Source organism: Ptychodera flava, chromosome 9 (genome assembly GCF_041260155.1).
Source record: "Ptychodera flava strain L36383 chromosome 9, AS_Pfla_20210202, whole genome shotgun sequence".
In the NCBI taxonomy this organism is placed as follows: Eukaryota; Metazoa; Hemichordata; class Enteropneusta; family Ptychoderidae; genus Ptychodera; species Ptychodera flava.
The window spans coordinates 41,830,621-41,848,264 of NC_091936.1; the positions used below are offsets into that span (position 1 = coordinate 41,830,621).

Consider the following 17,644-nt stretch of genomic DNA (forward strand, 5'->3'; position numbering starts at 1 on the left):
TATGACAGAATACGGCGCGGGAGTTCGACACAGTATGGCGTACGTAACGAAGGACGCATGTGGAGGTTGCCAGGAAATACAATTTTTACTGATGGCGCGCTGGCCGCTGATTGGCTAATGAGAGGGGAAATATTATGGTATAGCGTCTCCAATTTGGAGCTGACCCGGACTGTTCATTGTGCCGTTGTGAATAAGTTAGAGCCGGTGAGCGATCCAGGTCATTTGGCAGGTAGCTTAAAAGTTGCAAGGTTATCGTGTGGCAGCTGTTCTTTTCAACCAGTTTTTCTTCCCGGTAAGTCTTTTTTTTCACTTAATTTTATCAGATTGATGTGGATGTTTCTGAGGTACCTTGAACACACTGTTGAGTACATTTACCGAGTTCATGTGTTTGCTCCATGTTGTCGATTGCCTTCGGGTGAAATAAATACTTTCTATATATAACGTATAATAGTCAGCCTAGCCCTATGATTGCGACAATAGGGCCGCCGTACATGGAATTATGTCCAGGAATATACAGGAAGGATTGAGGGGGCCGAGCGCCTGCGACTGGAGGCACTTCAGTGCTTGACAAGAAACATTTTTGCGTTCAAATTAAAAACGAACACTTTTCTGCTTTCAAGTTTCAATTATCAATATGCTTCAGCAACCTCAACGGTCAAACAGGAATTGTTGAACAAATATCATATCTCACCAAAAAAGTCATGTTTCCCGTTCAGTTGTCAAAGCAGAACCACGGTAAATTATTGGAAGTCGCACTCTGAATATTATTTGCACAGTCAAAATATTCCACTCGGAGTATATTTACTATTACATTTAGATTTTAGCACATTGCGATGACATTCCCAGCGCACATTAAACCAAGTTCTCTTTACACACACAAAACAAAATCAGTGTGATTTTCCCACAAATTTAAGCACACATCCTTGAAATTGGAATAATTACATTAAGCAACAATTAGTGCATTTCACAATACTCAGAAAACAATAGCCAGGGTGGAGTTATATGTAAATTAGGATTGAATGCATAAATTTCGCAATACATTCACTGTCATATCTTAGTATAGTATGAACACAATCAAAAATAGAATTCTTCTCTGACTATCATGATATCTATCCACATAATATCCATATCAAAATATTTACAGATGTTTTGAAGTGATAGAATGACAAAATGCAAATATCTTCTTTGTGTTCCAAAATTTGACAAATTATTCATTTGTGTGTGTGTGTGAAGCATGCATGCCATTGCATGTCATGTGAATTTTCTTTACAAAAGATCAACATGGTTGCTATTTTTTTCCTATTTCTAATTTTTGTACTACAGATTACCCCCCAAATTTTACCAGCAACTCTAATTGTCCATTCAATGAATTTTCATAGATCATCATGATCTCAGTGGCAGCTTGTTAAATACAATTATGATATTGAAACCCATGTATATTGGAAGTGGAGTAGACTGGATGATTGAAATAGATATTTATCAATAAGGGTCAGCATTGTAGAGATATTCATAGAGTATGAGTAAGAACACACTTACATAGAGCATATACATTAAGTGTCATGGACACGCAAATAATATTTACTTGGTATGCAGACATGACAATGCATGCAGTAAGCCACAGTCCCTTTTGTGGAGGGACCTTGGTCCAGCCAAGCCATAGTGCTGACTCAAAGTGACTTGCTTTCCATGCTCCACCATAGACCCTCCAGAAAAATGAGGGTCTATGGCTCCACTTAACAGCTAAAACCAAGGTTGACAAAATTAGCATAACAAAGCTGTATTGCCCATAAATTCTGTACTGAAACCTGTCAAGGTCGGTCAAGTCCCTTCCATTGGTAAAAGTAATGGGATTCATTAATTGTTGACCTTGTTTGTGATTCTGATATTGTAAAAGAATTGATTTGGACCTTACATGAAGAAAATGAAAAAACATAGACATTGCCGTCACTATCACCTGGTGAACACCAACAAAATGAACATTATTCACCATGGCAACTATGGTCCCTATTGTTTGATGTGAAAGCTAACTTAAAACACATTCATTGAATTTTTGTCTGATTTAAGATTCAACCACAGTTGTCTTGTACTTCAATTATTAAGTAGTCTTATTTATTGACATGAATATTTATTACAAATCTTTACATATTGGCAAGATAAAAGCAGTGATGCCACTCTTGTAAGAATGCCATCGTTGATAGTAAACCAGTTACTGAAATAGGGGCCATCGGCTATATCACAGGCTGTGAAAATTTTCACACAGGTAGCCACCACATTTGTTTGCTGCTACACTAATGGGACTCAACCTTTGCAATGAAATCACAGGGCTTTCACACACATCAGGAACTGGTGACTAGAAGCTGACTCTGAATAAAAATACTAGATCTTTGCTCAAACAACAAAGTTCTGTATTTACAAGCAATTTAATACCATATACATGTTGTTGATAACCAATCAAGAACTGCTCACCACAAAACACTAAAAGTATATTCATTGTTTACACTGTTACAGTGATAATTTTGCACTTATCTTGAATATGATTGGCCAATCACAGTCATAATTTTGCTTGTTATATGCCCAATGACAATCATAATGGTAAATCAGACAAAATATGCCCTTACACATGATTAGCATGATAAACTTCACTCGTTACTTTTAGAAAAGTTTTATGTTTGATTTACATCATCATAATTTGCCGCAAAGCTTGAGTAACTTCTTTGCAAATGTAGATCATCGTCACGAAACATGTTTCAAACAATGTTCAAATTTATATTTGCCAAACATGCGTACGAGAACCGGTCAGTTGCAATTTCGTACGCCGGCGCCAAACTCTGGAATAATTTACCACGTAATGTAAAAGCAAGTACTTCAAGAAATGCATTTACACATTCCCTAACACAGCATCTTTTGAATATATATATCTGTCTACTAATTTTTTGTATTAACATGTATTTTTACCTGTAACTGTCTCATTTAAGCCCTGGTATCATTTAATGCAATGCAATGAGAGATGGGGCCAGCCTCGATTAGCTGTAAGCTATTACTTCTGGCTTCCAATATTGCCAGTGTTATTTATAAAAGCATAATTGGATTTATAAACAATTTAAATTGGCAATAAAGTATAAGTATAATATGGCAGATTTGAAGATGTTTCAAACTATTATATTTCTCTGCATAGCAACCACAGTTTCATTCTTTCCTCAGAATTCGATGTGTTTGGTACATGTAGCCAAAAATTAAAATGCTCACCTTTCTGTTTGCAAATTGAAAATTGCTGTCTTCAAAATCACAGCTTTCTATGGGTAGGACTGTCAAAATTCAGGGATTCACGTAATATTGTTCAGGGCTATCTTGATTCACAAACTTGATGGTGTTTGGTTGTTAATAAGTTTACTGCCTCCACGATGATAGTATATGGGAATCACAGTCGCAATTCTGCCGATTGAAAGCAGCTAAGATGATGATTTAGTTCCTCTCTAGGGTTCTGTCCATGATTCCCAAACAATTAAATGTTTTATAAATTAAATCATAAACTGTTTCATTTCAGTACAAACACAATGGCACAAATTACATTGAGGAAGAAGATTCTGATGGTGTGTGACTTTGACCTGACAATAGTGGATGGTGACAATTCCGACACCTGGTTATGGAAACTGCTTCCAGATGGGAAAGTACCGGAGCCTTTAACCAAGCGCTATTCCGAACATGGGAGCTGGAATGACTACATGGGCGAGGTCTTCCAACACATGCACAGCTTAAAGATCACTCCACAAGATATTATTGAGTGCATCAACCAAATGCCGTTCACAGCTGGAATGAAGGAATTGCTGCAATACCAATCCAAAGCCGACAATATCGACTTGATTGTGCTATCTGATGCCAATGCAGTGTTTATCAATTCCCGTCTAGAGGCTGCTGATCTGAGGCAGGGTGTCAAGAAAGTCATCACCAACCCATCCTACTTCGATAATGAAGGATGCCTGAAAATTGAGCATTACCACAGCCATGGCTGTAGTAGCTGTCCTGTCAACATGTGCAAGAGAAAAATCCTGCAAGCATATATCAAACAACAGAAACAAGATGGTGTAGAATATGACCACGTATGTTATGCTGGAGATGGGAGCAATGACTTTTGTCCCAGCCAGTCCCTCGGTAATCAAGATGTGGTCTTTCCAAGGAAAGGATATGAACTAGTTGATATCATCTCTCTACATAAGAGTGAGGGCAAGGAGTTTAGTCCAAAAGTCATCCCTTGGAACTCTGGTTCAACAATTATTGAAGCTGTGAAAACAATGCTTGCCTAAAGTAGTAGACTTCATGGTCTATGCTGTAGAGAACATAGAGAGTTGAATTCTTCCAGAGTATTGTTTTCAAATAGTTTTCTGTATCTTGTAAAAACAACAATGTTCCGGCTAAACCATATTGGTTCATCAGACTTTGCTACAAGGTAGACTGCAAGATATATATATATATATATATATATATATATATATATATATATATATATATATATATATATATATATATATATATATATATATATATATATATATATATATATATATATATATATATATATATATATAAATGTATGTATATATAAATATATATGTATAAATGTATAAATATATGTATATATATATATATATATATATATAATATATATATTATATATATATATATATATAATATATATATATATATATATGTATGTCTCTCTCTCTCTCTCTATGTGTATGTGTGATTGCCTAATCTTATTGATTTTATCAAACTTTGCTACAGGGTAGACTACAATTGGTATGTATGTGTGTGTGTGCTTGTTCTCTTTCTAAAGGGTGCTTTCCTTAAAACTACCCTGAAATTTAAACTTACAGGAATCTATATTTTGTATTTTGTTTCCTCTCCACCTCATTCACAAGTACACGGGAATTACAATTTCCTGTAAGGATGCCCTGACAGTTTAGAAACAGAGAATACAAGAAAGTCCATTTACATCAACGGTTTGTGAACTTTTGGTTCATGTTAACGATTTACAACATTATTGTGAACTTGACCATTGATACACAGGGTAAGGTAAATTTCACTGTTGAGGCAGACTGACAATCTGAGACAGGCATATGTGTCGACAAAGACTGCACAGGACTGTAAAGTGCTGTGACGGAGGTCTGTATACAGTGCTGTGAAGACATTGCTGTATAAAGTACTGTGTTTACAAGGTGTGTGATAGCTAGGGCCTGAATTTCTCAGCTTGTATCACAGCCTGTTTTTCATTGCTTGAGTTTTGTGCTCATAAGCATGTGACAAGAGCTGATATTTTGACATGTTTTATTATATCTTCACAACATAGATATGTTCTTTTTGAATATATGAGAACATCTGAAACTTTGCATATTCAAACCCTGTAAAGAGTGCTGGGAATTTAATACTGGATACAGCTCACTCTGTATGCATTTCAAAATTACATGTATGAAGAAAAGTAATGGCAAACTTGTTACAGGTCATTGAATAGAGCTTTGAAATTTGACTGAAATTACATTTCCTTTGACAGGGTCTATTGAATGTTCCGTGTGACAGGGTCTTGTACAGGCATGTCCTGTGGTCTGACTGTGAATTTTGTATTATTGCCGTATGACACGCACACTACAACAAAATTGCATTTACAAAATATAAAAGTGACTGAAAGTTTGCTCTGGTTTATAGCTCTAGTAAATGCGGTATTTACACTTTTTAATATTTATTGGGAACATCTGAAAGTGGTTGCATTTTCACTTTTTTCATATAAAATTGCATATTATACATGTATGCATAATAAATAATGCAATAGTTGCTGGAGTTGTTTATTAATAATAGAAATCTATTTCTTATTGTATTCTGATATTATCTTGTAACAGTGCACATACATTTGTCTATGGAAAATTTAATCAGGGAAACTATGAATATTATCACATTGATCTTAAATAGAAGCTGTGTTTTAACAGCTATGAAACTAAATATTAACTTTTCAGATTTTTCACTTTTTCTCCAAGTTTCATTGTGTAGCTCATCTTTTATTTTAGCTCATTATTTAATATTTGTCTGTATATTTATATACACATTGACATGATATATTTTTTGTCCTTTTACAATTCCTGGCATTCGTTTATTTTATAGCTCATCATGGCACATGAGTGAGGCTAATTTATTTTTGTTTAAAACTTATCTTTACAGTGCTGCTAACAATATTTCATGCTTTATTGCAGAAAATAAAATCTCCATTACGGTTTTATAACCATTCAAGAGTGATGAGTCATTTTCTAGTTAACATTTAGCCTGTCCACCCCAATTTACTGTAAACTGGTCCACAACAACCATTGTTAACAATGGATTTGGACCAAACCATTGTGGCGGAAGGGTGGAATATACCATTTTGTAAGAGACTGTGAGATTTGGCATAGGTTTATTGTATAACTACAGGGTCCTGCAAACACCATGAAATATACCGGTAATTAAGCAACAAACCACACCCATTGACTGGTATACCATGAGATTTCTACCAGTTTCTTGATGTGTAAGCATGATTGATAGCAAGTGAATAATATATGGAGTGAAGTGGTCAAAACCAGGTGGTATCCCCATTGCCAAGGTAGTTTATTGCTATTATATCATAACAGTATAAAGAAATTATGCCATGTAAAGAAAGAATTTTTCTCTGGACTAGAGCTTGCATGTGTTCCAACCATGCTATATCACAAATATGATATGGTTATTTTCTTGGCTTCACTGTATTTGTGCCCACAACATACTGGCATGATATAACAAATCAATATTACCCTACAAATATTGAAAATTTCGATAAATGCAAGCTTTACAGGGAGGGGGTCATCCCATCTGCAGCTTTGCATACGGGAGCCATACAATGGGTCTGTTATTATGCAGGACATATATCCTAACATCCCTTGTCCATAAATTGGCAGCTGTACTGAAATGGGTGACCGCGACCAAAGTAGTTTCATAAAAATGAAGGAAAATAATCGCTATCATACCAATCCATAATCCAATAACACTAGGTCAAAATTTGTAAGACAATAGTTGTAAACATAGACACAGAACAGACAGTAAATAGACGGTACACAAACAAAGTCAAATTCATGAAAGAAAGATATATGGACCTCTGGCCAAAAGACCAAGAAGTGATGTCAGGTGTTTCGAAAATAGTAAGTGCTACAAAACTGGTGAGCTATAGGGACATGCATTAAATGCTGAATTTGCTTCCGCAAGAAGGTCATGCAGCTGCTTTATATCGGGCAACAACCCCTCTTTACATCTCCCTCCTTGTTCCTGTTCAGTATTGCCTACCGTAATGATACTAAGCTACTGGTTGGTCAGTGCTTGTCTGTTGCAATAAAGATCAGAAATTGAAATCACATGGTCAGAAATAAACAGCGTAACCACCATTTTATTTCATTCACCTCTTGAACTCTCATTTTGTTTTAGTTTTCTTTTGTGGGCATATTTGGAAGTTAGTTTCTTTCGCAATCACGTCAAATATTATGCAATAATGCTGCTATTTGCTGATGAGGCAGGTTAATTTTACATGGTAATGTGCATGGATCACATTATTTGTACGGTGTACCACTTCCCCTGGGAGTATTAAAGTATATCTCTTATTAAAATGTCTGTCTATCTGGTTCCTGTCTTTCTTCATTTACTCACTCTTACATACATTAAATAATACAATCATACATACATACATGCTTCGGCTGTGTGTGTGTGTGTGTGTGTGTGTGGATGAGGATGAGTGGGGGGATTTTTGAGATGGTACTGCGTGATGCAACTGGTTGATGCGATGATGTATGGTGAACAGCGCCCTCAAAAATGAAAAGTACAATGCACTTGTTTATGTTGCTCACTCTTGTATGCAGTCCGGCTGGTCTGCGGTGTCAGCGCAGCCATCGGCAGAAATTTGAACGGGAACGTGATACTAGCCATGGTGGTTCCTTCATTTCGTTGTGACATGCAACAGTACTAATCAACTAGAGCGCACGCCGCAGGGGCAGTCTTCCCACTGAACATCAAGTAATACCTCGACATCGAGCACCCCAACACACACAGTCAAGGTAATATTGTAGAGCGACAGATCTGCAGTAACTGTAGGAGTCTATGATTGTACTGGCCACGACATTGGGAGCCTAGGTACGTGTATGTGCTGTACGTGTCTCTTTGTGACCTCTACAAGTAATCGAAGGTCGAGACATGTGTACACGTGCGTGTTCCTGGCATTCGACTCAATATGTGCAAGGTCAACGTCCGGTTTACGACATATCGTAATGTATTTCAGAGGACCATATTGTTTCTAAATTTAGTAAGTCTGTGACCAAGCAAACAGATGAGTCCTCCAAAAGGCCAGGCCCGCCTGCAGGGTACTGTCCCCTGCAAAAGAATATATCTGCTGGGTAAATGACCAGACCACCAACCATTCCTGCTGGGTATAACTATGAAAGGAGATGCATTATGTACATATATAGTCAGAAGTAGTCCTACATCACTGGGTCGGAAATAAGTATATATATATATATATATATTATATATATATATATATAATATATATATATAACATATATATAACCAGGGCTCGAAATACTTTTTTTCAACCACCTGTCCACTGGACAAGTCAAAATAAAAAGTGCCTGTCCCAGTGAGAAAAGTACCTGTCCAAAATGGCATAATTTATTTAAGAAACTATACTAATTTCAACTCACCTGAGACAATGTCCAGAGAAATTGAATGTCATTTTTAATTAGTTTGACAGGAAGTTTTTGACAGAATTACAATGAGTGAATCGGGGAAAATTCAACAAACTCACGTCTGTTTTGTATGCAAAATGGCTTAATTGCGCCATCGGTGTTGAGATGGCTCTGAGAATCTCCCAATCTAAGAGATTTGAGACGTGACCTTAGATAAATCAACATGGCTGCCTCCTGTAAACAGTGATTAGATATTATCAAACTTTCTTTTACTTTTTTCTGACAGGTAAATATCCAAATAATGATTTTCAAAATTATAAAAGGTACATAAATTTAAAACATGAATATTTGCTGTAGTCAATAGGTTGAAATAGTGGTTGCAGGATGAAAAATCTACCTGTCAAATTGGACAAGTACTTTTCAAAACTATACTTGTCCCAGGCCAAATTTCACTTGTCCGGGACAGGCAGACAGGTATTATTTCGAGCCCTGCATAATATATATATATATGTTGTATGTATACACATATATATATATATATATATATATATATATATATATATATATATATATATATATATATATATATATATATATATATATATATATATATATATATATTATATATATATATATATATATATATATATATATAATATCACACGCTAGGAAGGGTATTAAAGATCACAATTTGTTGCCTGCCTGAGGGTTATAGTGCTCATGACAGTAATATTGATGATGCCCGAGCCAAAGGCAAGGGTATCATCAATTACTGTTTTGAGCACCAGCCCAAGGGCAGGCAACAAATCAAGATCTTTAAGACCTGTGCTAGGTTGTGTTATTAATTTTATCACACCAAACAAACACTTTTGTTTTCGAAACTTAGCTGAAGCAGTCAAGTGTTGATTTAGATGTGCCACAGTGAAACGTACGTTCCATTTGTTGCTCAATCGTGATGCTACATGAAGTTGAAGGTCAACTTAAATTCACGTCTAAAAACGAAGATAGTGTTGTTTAACCTTTTCTTGTATAATGTACTTGTAGGCTTTCAAAAGTCATTGCTCTACAGAAATTACCATGCAAATTTACGCAATGAAGTGGTACACGCAGAAATGACACTCAGGATTCCAGAACATGATAGCGAGCTATATCAGTGCACATGACAGGGCTCTATCACACAAGCCACGTTCTAACACTTTTTGTCCTATATCACATTAGTGCAGAGGCTCAGTCATGATAGGTGAGGTACGAGAGAGAGAGAGGAGAGAGAGAGAGAGAGAGAGAGAGAGAGAGAGAGGCAGAGATAGACGATGCAGGCCGAGACAGACAGACAGATAGGCATGCAAACATTTATTATAGGTATCACTCTTTCAATTATTCTCTGTATTTTCACATATCATAACAGATTGTGCGATGGCATCCAATACACTTGGCAACAGAGTGCTCCTAGCATGCGATTTTGATCACACCATCATGGATAAAAATACAGACACCTGGATCTGGAAACTTCTGCCTGGTGGAAAAGTGCCTGAAGAGATCACCAATCACTTTGAGCAGCACAACAGTTGGAGAGACTATCTGACAGAGATACTAAACTTTATGCACAGCCTTGGGATCACTCCAAAGCAAATTGTAGACTGCATCAAAGAGATGTCTTTCACGCCTGGCATGAAAGAATTGCTAAGATATCAATCAGAACATGACAACATTGACTGCATAATATTGTCAGATTCCAATGCAGTCTTCATCGATGCTTGCCTTGAAGGTGAAAATCTGAGAGAATCCGTCAAACACGTAATAACCAACCCATCACAATTTGACGACAGTGGATGCTTGAAAATCAAGCATTACCACAGTCATGACTGTCCACTCAACTCCTGTCCCAAGAATCTCTGCAAGAGAAGAGCCTTGCGGGAGTACATACAGGGACAGGAACAGGGTGGGGTTCATTACAGTCACATCTGCTACGTTGGTGATGGTAGCAATGACTTCTGCCCAAGTCTTACTCTCCATGAAAAAGATTTTGTATTTCCCAGGATTGGTCATTCTTTAATCAACAAGATAAAAAGACAAAAGAATGAAGGGAAGGTTTTCAGGGCAAAGGTCATTCCTTGGAAATCTGGGGATAAAATTGTAAAAACTTTAAAGACTTTGATCTGAAATGTTGAATTTCACAGAGCATGCACACAATCAAGGACATGCACAGACAGACAGCCAAGCCTACCGTTATGGCGGTCAGCTTGATATTGTGTTGGAATATTTATGTGCCTTAATAAAAGTGTGTTCTCTGAGTAGACATCATTTAATTATCATATTAGGTTTTTGGACAACATGCCCCTTCCCAAACAAACATTTATTAATTATAAAACCAATTAACTTCAATAATTTGTACATGTATACCTTTAAGATGATAGAGGACTCTGGTATTACCAGTAATATTCAGTTGACCAACTTTAAAATTCTAAAAGCCATTCATAAGTGGTGCTATACTTGACAAGTGACCTTACCATGATCAAATCTGTTACAAAAATGATCCCTCAATTGTGTTTTTATGTGCTTGATGTGAATTAACATGGACTTATGCATTTCATTGAAATACCAATTCTCATGATCACTGGTTGTTCCTCACAGTGTGCTGTCAAATTGAATCATATAAACTGAAGTGTCTTTGATTAATTTTTGTTGATACATCTAACTATTTCATGAGTTTATAAACTACATATATGTGGCCTTCAAATCATGCTTCACTCTGTATGCCATGGTACAACTAGTATAACCTTGTCTGTTTTTCAGCTATCTCAGTTTTCTGAGACCAGACACTACGGCTCTCACAGACAGGATTTTGAGGAGAATGACACCACTCCTTTTTCTGAAGTATCTATTGATATGTCAATAACTAAACAAAATAACATGTTTTCACTACAAAAGAATATGCAAATTCTGCAGTGATTTTTTAAAGTGGCCACCCCTCATGTTTTCCAAGCTTTGGAGAACATTTGATGTGCTTGGAATGTTATGAATTTCGTTTTAAGACTGAATCACTTGAAGCAAAGTGCCAAATTCACAACATTGCATTGCTTCATGTGTTGGTTTACACACGGTCCCTCTTTTGTGGAGGGACGGTGGTCCACAGTGCCCTCTCTGGTGCTTTATAGAAATCAAAGCACCTTCTTTTTATCCTTGATTGACAGGCTGCAAAGCAAGCATGGTGAAACCTTTGACCAGGTCATCAAAACAATGGCATGCCCTTTGCAAATATGTCAAATTATGCGTGATTTGTATAATTGTGCATAAAGACAAGAAATGCTAAGTTGCTGTGTCACAGGTCCTGAAAACAATACCATAGCATAGAAAACAGTCATATTCGAACCTCAAAGCACATTATCATGGTATTCGGTCTGACAAATGTAATATATATAAAACACCTAAAATGTGCCAGAAAGTGCCCTTACTTAAGTGGCTGTAAATTTTGTTCACGGTCAGTGCATTGGTTCAAAGCAACAACTCACTGTTACCGTCCTTCTATTTACTGATGTATCTTTACATGCATCCCGTTTTTATCACATGATTTCATTTTGTATGTAGTATGCGTATTTTAAAACATCTTTCTTTACCAGATGGCTTATCTGAGTCCATGCACTATGAATACCAGCATTTTCCATATTATCACATTTCATGTCATTTTTATGTTTAGATCTTCAACCCTGAAATAGAGCAGGCAAAACAATAAATAACAGCCCTTGCACGCAATTCCAATGTTCAGATTTAATGTCCTGTGCTGACATTGTCCTCATGTCACCTACCTATAATATGTGGGCACTGAAACATGATTGAGGTTGTATTTTCATAACAGTTTGTCTGCGTGATGTGGTTTTCTGTTGCCAAATAATTTATTTAGTTAATTGAGAGGAAAGTAATGGCCTGTTTTATATGGACATATTACATTAACTGTGTGCCTGTACTTGTTGTTGCCATGCATACTTGTATTGCAAGTAGTGTCAGCTATCGTGTACGGCCAACATATCTCTTCACATTGCATCTTGTTTGTCGATATCACAGAACTTTGTCAGCAGTGGAACCTTCAATTTCCGATTGGCTGAAAGTAGTCATGTGAGCGATCTTCTCCTCATGCCACAAGCACAGAACAATTTGTGCAAATTTTGAAGCAACTTTGAAATGAAATTACATAATCACCATGTCTATAATATAATTCATTGAAGCATGCATACTCCATGCTGCTCAGGTATGCATATGAGGGCTATGCAGTTCTCATTAGTGATCAATTCTTGTTTTGTAACTGAATTTGATTGTACTAATATGCAAATGTTTAGATAAAGACAATAGACACAGAGATACATGTATATTTTTCATAAAGCTGACTTTGTAATATGTCTGTGTCATGTCACTTCTTGGTAATTTGCATACTGTCAGCTATTTGTAGCGATGTAATGGTCTAGGTTTTGGGTTAGAAAATCCACTCAACTTCAGGTTTTCCTTGGCCCAGTATTGAGGTACTTTTCAATGGTTAAGCGGTTTTCAAACCCAGTTTGTTCATTGGTACTTTTATCCTGCATTTTCATGAGCTCTACCTGGTCTGTCAGATCACTAGAAAATGGGCAAATTGACCAATTCAGGCAAGAATTTGGTGATCCCAAATTTCAGGATTGCTCATACCTCCCCCTCCACACCTAAGATACTATTTCTGGTAATTGATGTGATGTGATGTGAGGGAAAGTCTACACCATTGTGTATGATGTGTACACTCATATTTATGATGAAAAACAGCATTTTATAGCTTTGGTAATATCAAATGGTTTCAGGTTTTTGTGAAAAAAGTTAAACATACTTTCTATACCAGGATTTGTTCAAGTTTATATGTTGAGAATACACACAATGGATGTGCAGTATTATCACTTGCTCATTCTGTCCCTGATTACCTGCAAGTCTTTACTGCAAGTACTGAAAGACAGATTCAAAAGATGAATTGCAAAACAGAAAAGGTATATTTTATGATTACAGATAGCCCTGTTCTTGCAAAGTTTGTTAAAAGATGAAACATTTATGTCAACATGCAGTTGAAATATAAATTTACTGTAAATGTAAAACATTGTAGTAAGTTGGTTTTTACAAGAATAACAGCATGCATAGAACATTTAGAGTAATATTGCAGTTTTCCTGTTTTAACTTTTTACAAATGAACAGGAATTTGATTGCATTTTTTGTATTTATAAGTCAATATTTACAACACTTGGATGACATGTATTTTCTGAAATTGCTTAAATCCAATAATGCAAGTGTGTGTAGCTGAATTTTTTAAATATCAAATTAATGTATCAATAAATGAGAATGGCTGAATTTGATGGGTGTTTGCATTTCTGTAAAATTTAACTTGTGCAACCATAATCTGTCAGCTTGTTAGGGATGCATCATTAGATCCAAAAGGGGGGTGGGGTAGAATACCAATATTCATTTTTTTTTCATATTTAAAACTTTGACAGTTTTTTTACTGTGCAAAACATAAATACATTATTTCTAAATTTCCACATTTTTGGCTGACTTTCATTGATATGTTTATTTTCAACATCATCACGGCTGCAAAATTTTATTGAACATTCTTTGCCGTGCAGAGTTTTCACCCATTCCTGGCCACCCCTCCCAAGATCAAATGGTCAATCCCTTATGCGTCATTGAATTGCAAGGATAAATTTCAGCAAAATGTTTGTCTTCATGGTGTGAATTGGTCAACACATCAAATTAGCTGAATTGTATTGACATAGTTAATATTTTGTCATTTTTATTTATTTATTTTCTTTTGTCAGTATTGTTTGTCAATTTGTTTGCCATTTTGTTATTCAGCCTGAGGCCGCTGTGACTTAGCACAGTAATCATAGCATGGCAAATGAAAGACTGCTTACACACAGACCAGAACCACTGATGTATGTACCGGTAGTTTATGATCTTTACTTCAGACAACTCAATGGGCAAATCTCCATGGAGACAAAAACAAGTAGATGGACAGTGGTGTGATATAAATCTGAAGTGATGTCTTTTTATTGAATACAGCCTCGCCTGTGCCTGAAATAGATGAACTAAAATGAAAAAGTAATGATAATTGTTAAAAAAACAGTGGGTTATAAAGGATTAAAGTATAATCAGTAATGTAAGCTATTACCAATTCAGTTTTTTCAGAATAGATTGCATGCATACTTTTTTACTTTTATTCCGTATGTGTTCAATACTTATTTATCTTTCCAATAATGTCAATATTTGTGTAGTCAGAGAAGCAGATTTAAATTTTTTTAACAATGACATGTTTTTCCATCATTGCCTGTAACCCCTTCCACTGGGATTTTACATTCCATTCCCAGTAAAGCAGTAGAGACCATGATTTTTACTCTTCTTGCAACAAACTGCCTGTAAATAATGTCTTGATAGCATAGAACAGAGACTCCTTCAATTGCTCAATGTTGCAAACATCAGCTGTCTGGATGTTTATGGAAACGAGAAAATCTGGAACACATAATACTCCCATCAGTTTCCTGAGCATGTTGCATGGAGATAAAAATTACACCACACTAATTTAGTTGTATTTTTATATGATTTTTACACCACTTGTTACAAAATGGCTAGAAACCATGCATAGAAAACAGACATTTACAATTATTTAATGTTGCAAATGACAGCTATCTAGATGTTTTGAATAACTTTATTACACTACTATATCGTCTAATACAATATGTGACGGGGAAGGAGAAAAAACTATAATTACCGACAACAACAAAATAAATTTGACAAATTATTATCACATTGCAAATTATTAGATGTCTAAACAGCAGGGTGTAATTTTCTCTGAAAATGAAAAACATAGAATTCCCATCAGTTTTCAGAGCATGTTGCACAATGGGAAGTTATAATTAAAAATTACATCATACTTTGCATCATACCAACTACCAGTAAGTCACCTTTCTCTATATGGTTGACATGTGTCCCACCGTTTGATTTAGATATTTACAAGGGTCTGGCACCATCATATAATATGTTGCCATCAAAATTAGGTGGGGAGAATTTTTATATGCATTGACAACAAGATTTAATTGTCATTTTTCAACATGATTGATTGTCAAGCTACCAGGCTGTATCCAAAGCCTTTCTAAAAGTAAAAAGATTGTATCAATAATTGAACCATTGTCAGTGCATAAACATCAAGTATATTTTTGTCTTCTTTCTCCCAGGGCAGTGGTTGTCTGTATGTGTTTCTATATTTGGTTTGTTGTGCAAGTCATGAAATATGAAACATTTCATCTTCACTGGCCAAGCTGTATTTTTTGTAGCACAGACCTGACCATAAAGAGTCACAGTTATTGTCTAGGTTGGGATAAAAACTTGTAAAAGAGGGCTGTTTGGAAATTATGTCATTGTTTTATTGTAAGTATGCAAAATTAAATATTTGTCCTACAATTTTTATTTCATTTTTTGAAAAGACGCGTGCAAGACCAATAAAAATACAACTTGATAGGTGACTGCCAATATTATGATGAACATAAGTATATATTCACATAATGAATATATCACTGACAAAGTTTCTCTGAATTTCCATCAGCAGTGTCTGATGTTGTGCACATGCAATATTTAGTTACAAACCTGTGACTTCAATCAGCCCTAAGGGACTGAGGGTCAGTTTCTTCGGCCTGGGGGGGATTCAGGGGGGGGGCTCACCCTGTTTTTGACTTTGGTGAGGGGGCACCATGTTTTTGAAATGCCCAGGGGGGGGGGGGGGGGGGGGGTGGGGGGTGTCATGTTTTTTTCAATTTCAACACGGGCTCATACTTGCATTAAATGCATTGTGCCAGCCACAAATTTCATCATTCAGTTGCATTTTTCCGCGCGCCCTTTGGGTGCGTAACTTTAATAATAATAAGACATATTTTTCAGAGCCCCTTCCTAGTGCAAAACTTTAATATATCAGACATATGTATATCTGAGATATCTGTATGTCTAAAATTTTTCGGCGTCATTTTGTCTGGAACATATTTTTCAGCATGCCCTGCAGCTGCATGACTTGCATATATCAGATATATATATCAGAGATATCTGGATATTAAATATTTTTTCGGCGCGCCCTTCGGGCGCAGCAAATTAATATATAACAGATATATGTCAGAAATATCTTGTCTGTGAATTGAAAGTCTGTTTTGCAAAGTGTACTAATCATTATGAAATCTGCAGTTCATATGAAAAACATGACAAATTCCTGATATTTCTGTTTTCTCTATGAGAATTCAGTATTAGAAAACAACATAATATTTCACAGTCACATCTTTCTTTCAGTAAACAGTTCTGGACATCTGGCTATGCATAAAGAGAGTTGGAATGCATACAGCTCATCAAAAATACTGTATTCAAACTTTAGAATTGACACTTTTAAGTTCCTATCTTACAACTGACATGACAACAATTTCATTAAAACACAGAATGACTGAATGTTTAAAATATACCCCAAAAATTATATATATATATATATATATATATATATATATATATATATATATATATATATATATATATATAATATATATATATATATATATATATATATATATATATATACTGAATTATTCAATTTATATTCCACGTTTTGTTTTACCTTTGTTTTGTGCAGGGGGGTCACCCTATTTTCAAAAGTTGAATGGGGGGGGGGGGGTCCAGCCACATTTTAACGTCAGCAAAATAATCCATCTGGGCCCCCCCCCCCCCCCCCCCCCCCCCCCCCCCCGGCTGAAGAAACTGACCAGTCCCTAAAGGCTTTGGAAAACAAACATTCTGATAAATGTTCAGCATGGACTATTAGGAGATGGAGGTGAGAAGATTAAAGTGGTTGGAAATGTTGAATGGAATTGGCAGAGAAGAAAATCCCATGCAGACTG

General features: G+C 35.8%; 2 protein-coding genes across 4 annotated transcripts; both read left to right on the plus strand.

Moving 5' to 3' along the window:
* The first annotated feature begins 136 nt into the window (after positions 1–136).
* On the plus strand, positions 137–4,492 carry LOC139141049 (pyridoxal phosphate phosphatase PHOSPHO2-like). The gene is made up of 2 exons (XM_070710621.1): positions 137–292; positions 3,545–4,492. The coding sequence occupies exon 2, from the start codon at positions 3,555–3,557 to the stop codon at positions 4,299–4,301; it is 747 nt and encodes a 248-aa protein (XP_070566722.1). The 5' UTR covers positions 137–292; positions 3,545–3,554; the 3' UTR covers positions 4,302–4,492.
* A 3,398-nt stretch (positions 4,493–7,890) lies between these two features.
* LOC139141051 (pyridoxal phosphate phosphatase PHOSPHO2-like) lies at positions 7,891–15,946 on the plus strand. 3 transcript variants are annotated; one of them, XM_070710622.1, is made up of 2 exons: positions 7,891–8,184; positions 10,126–15,946. In XM_070710622.1, exons 1-2 carry the CDS (start codon positions 8,178–8,180, stop codon positions 10,878–10,880), a joined length of 762 nt encoding a protein of 253 aa, XP_070566723.1. In that variant the 5' UTR covers positions 7,891–8,177; the 3' UTR covers positions 10,881–15,946. The 3 variants fall into 3 exon arrangements, with proteins under 3 accessions (XP_070566723.1, XP_070566724.1, XP_070566725.1); XM_070710623.1 differs by having other exon boundaries at positions 7,891–8,169; XM_070710624.1 differs by having other exon boundaries at positions 7,891–8,093.
* The last annotated feature ends 1,698 nt before the right edge of the window (positions 15,947–17,644 follow it).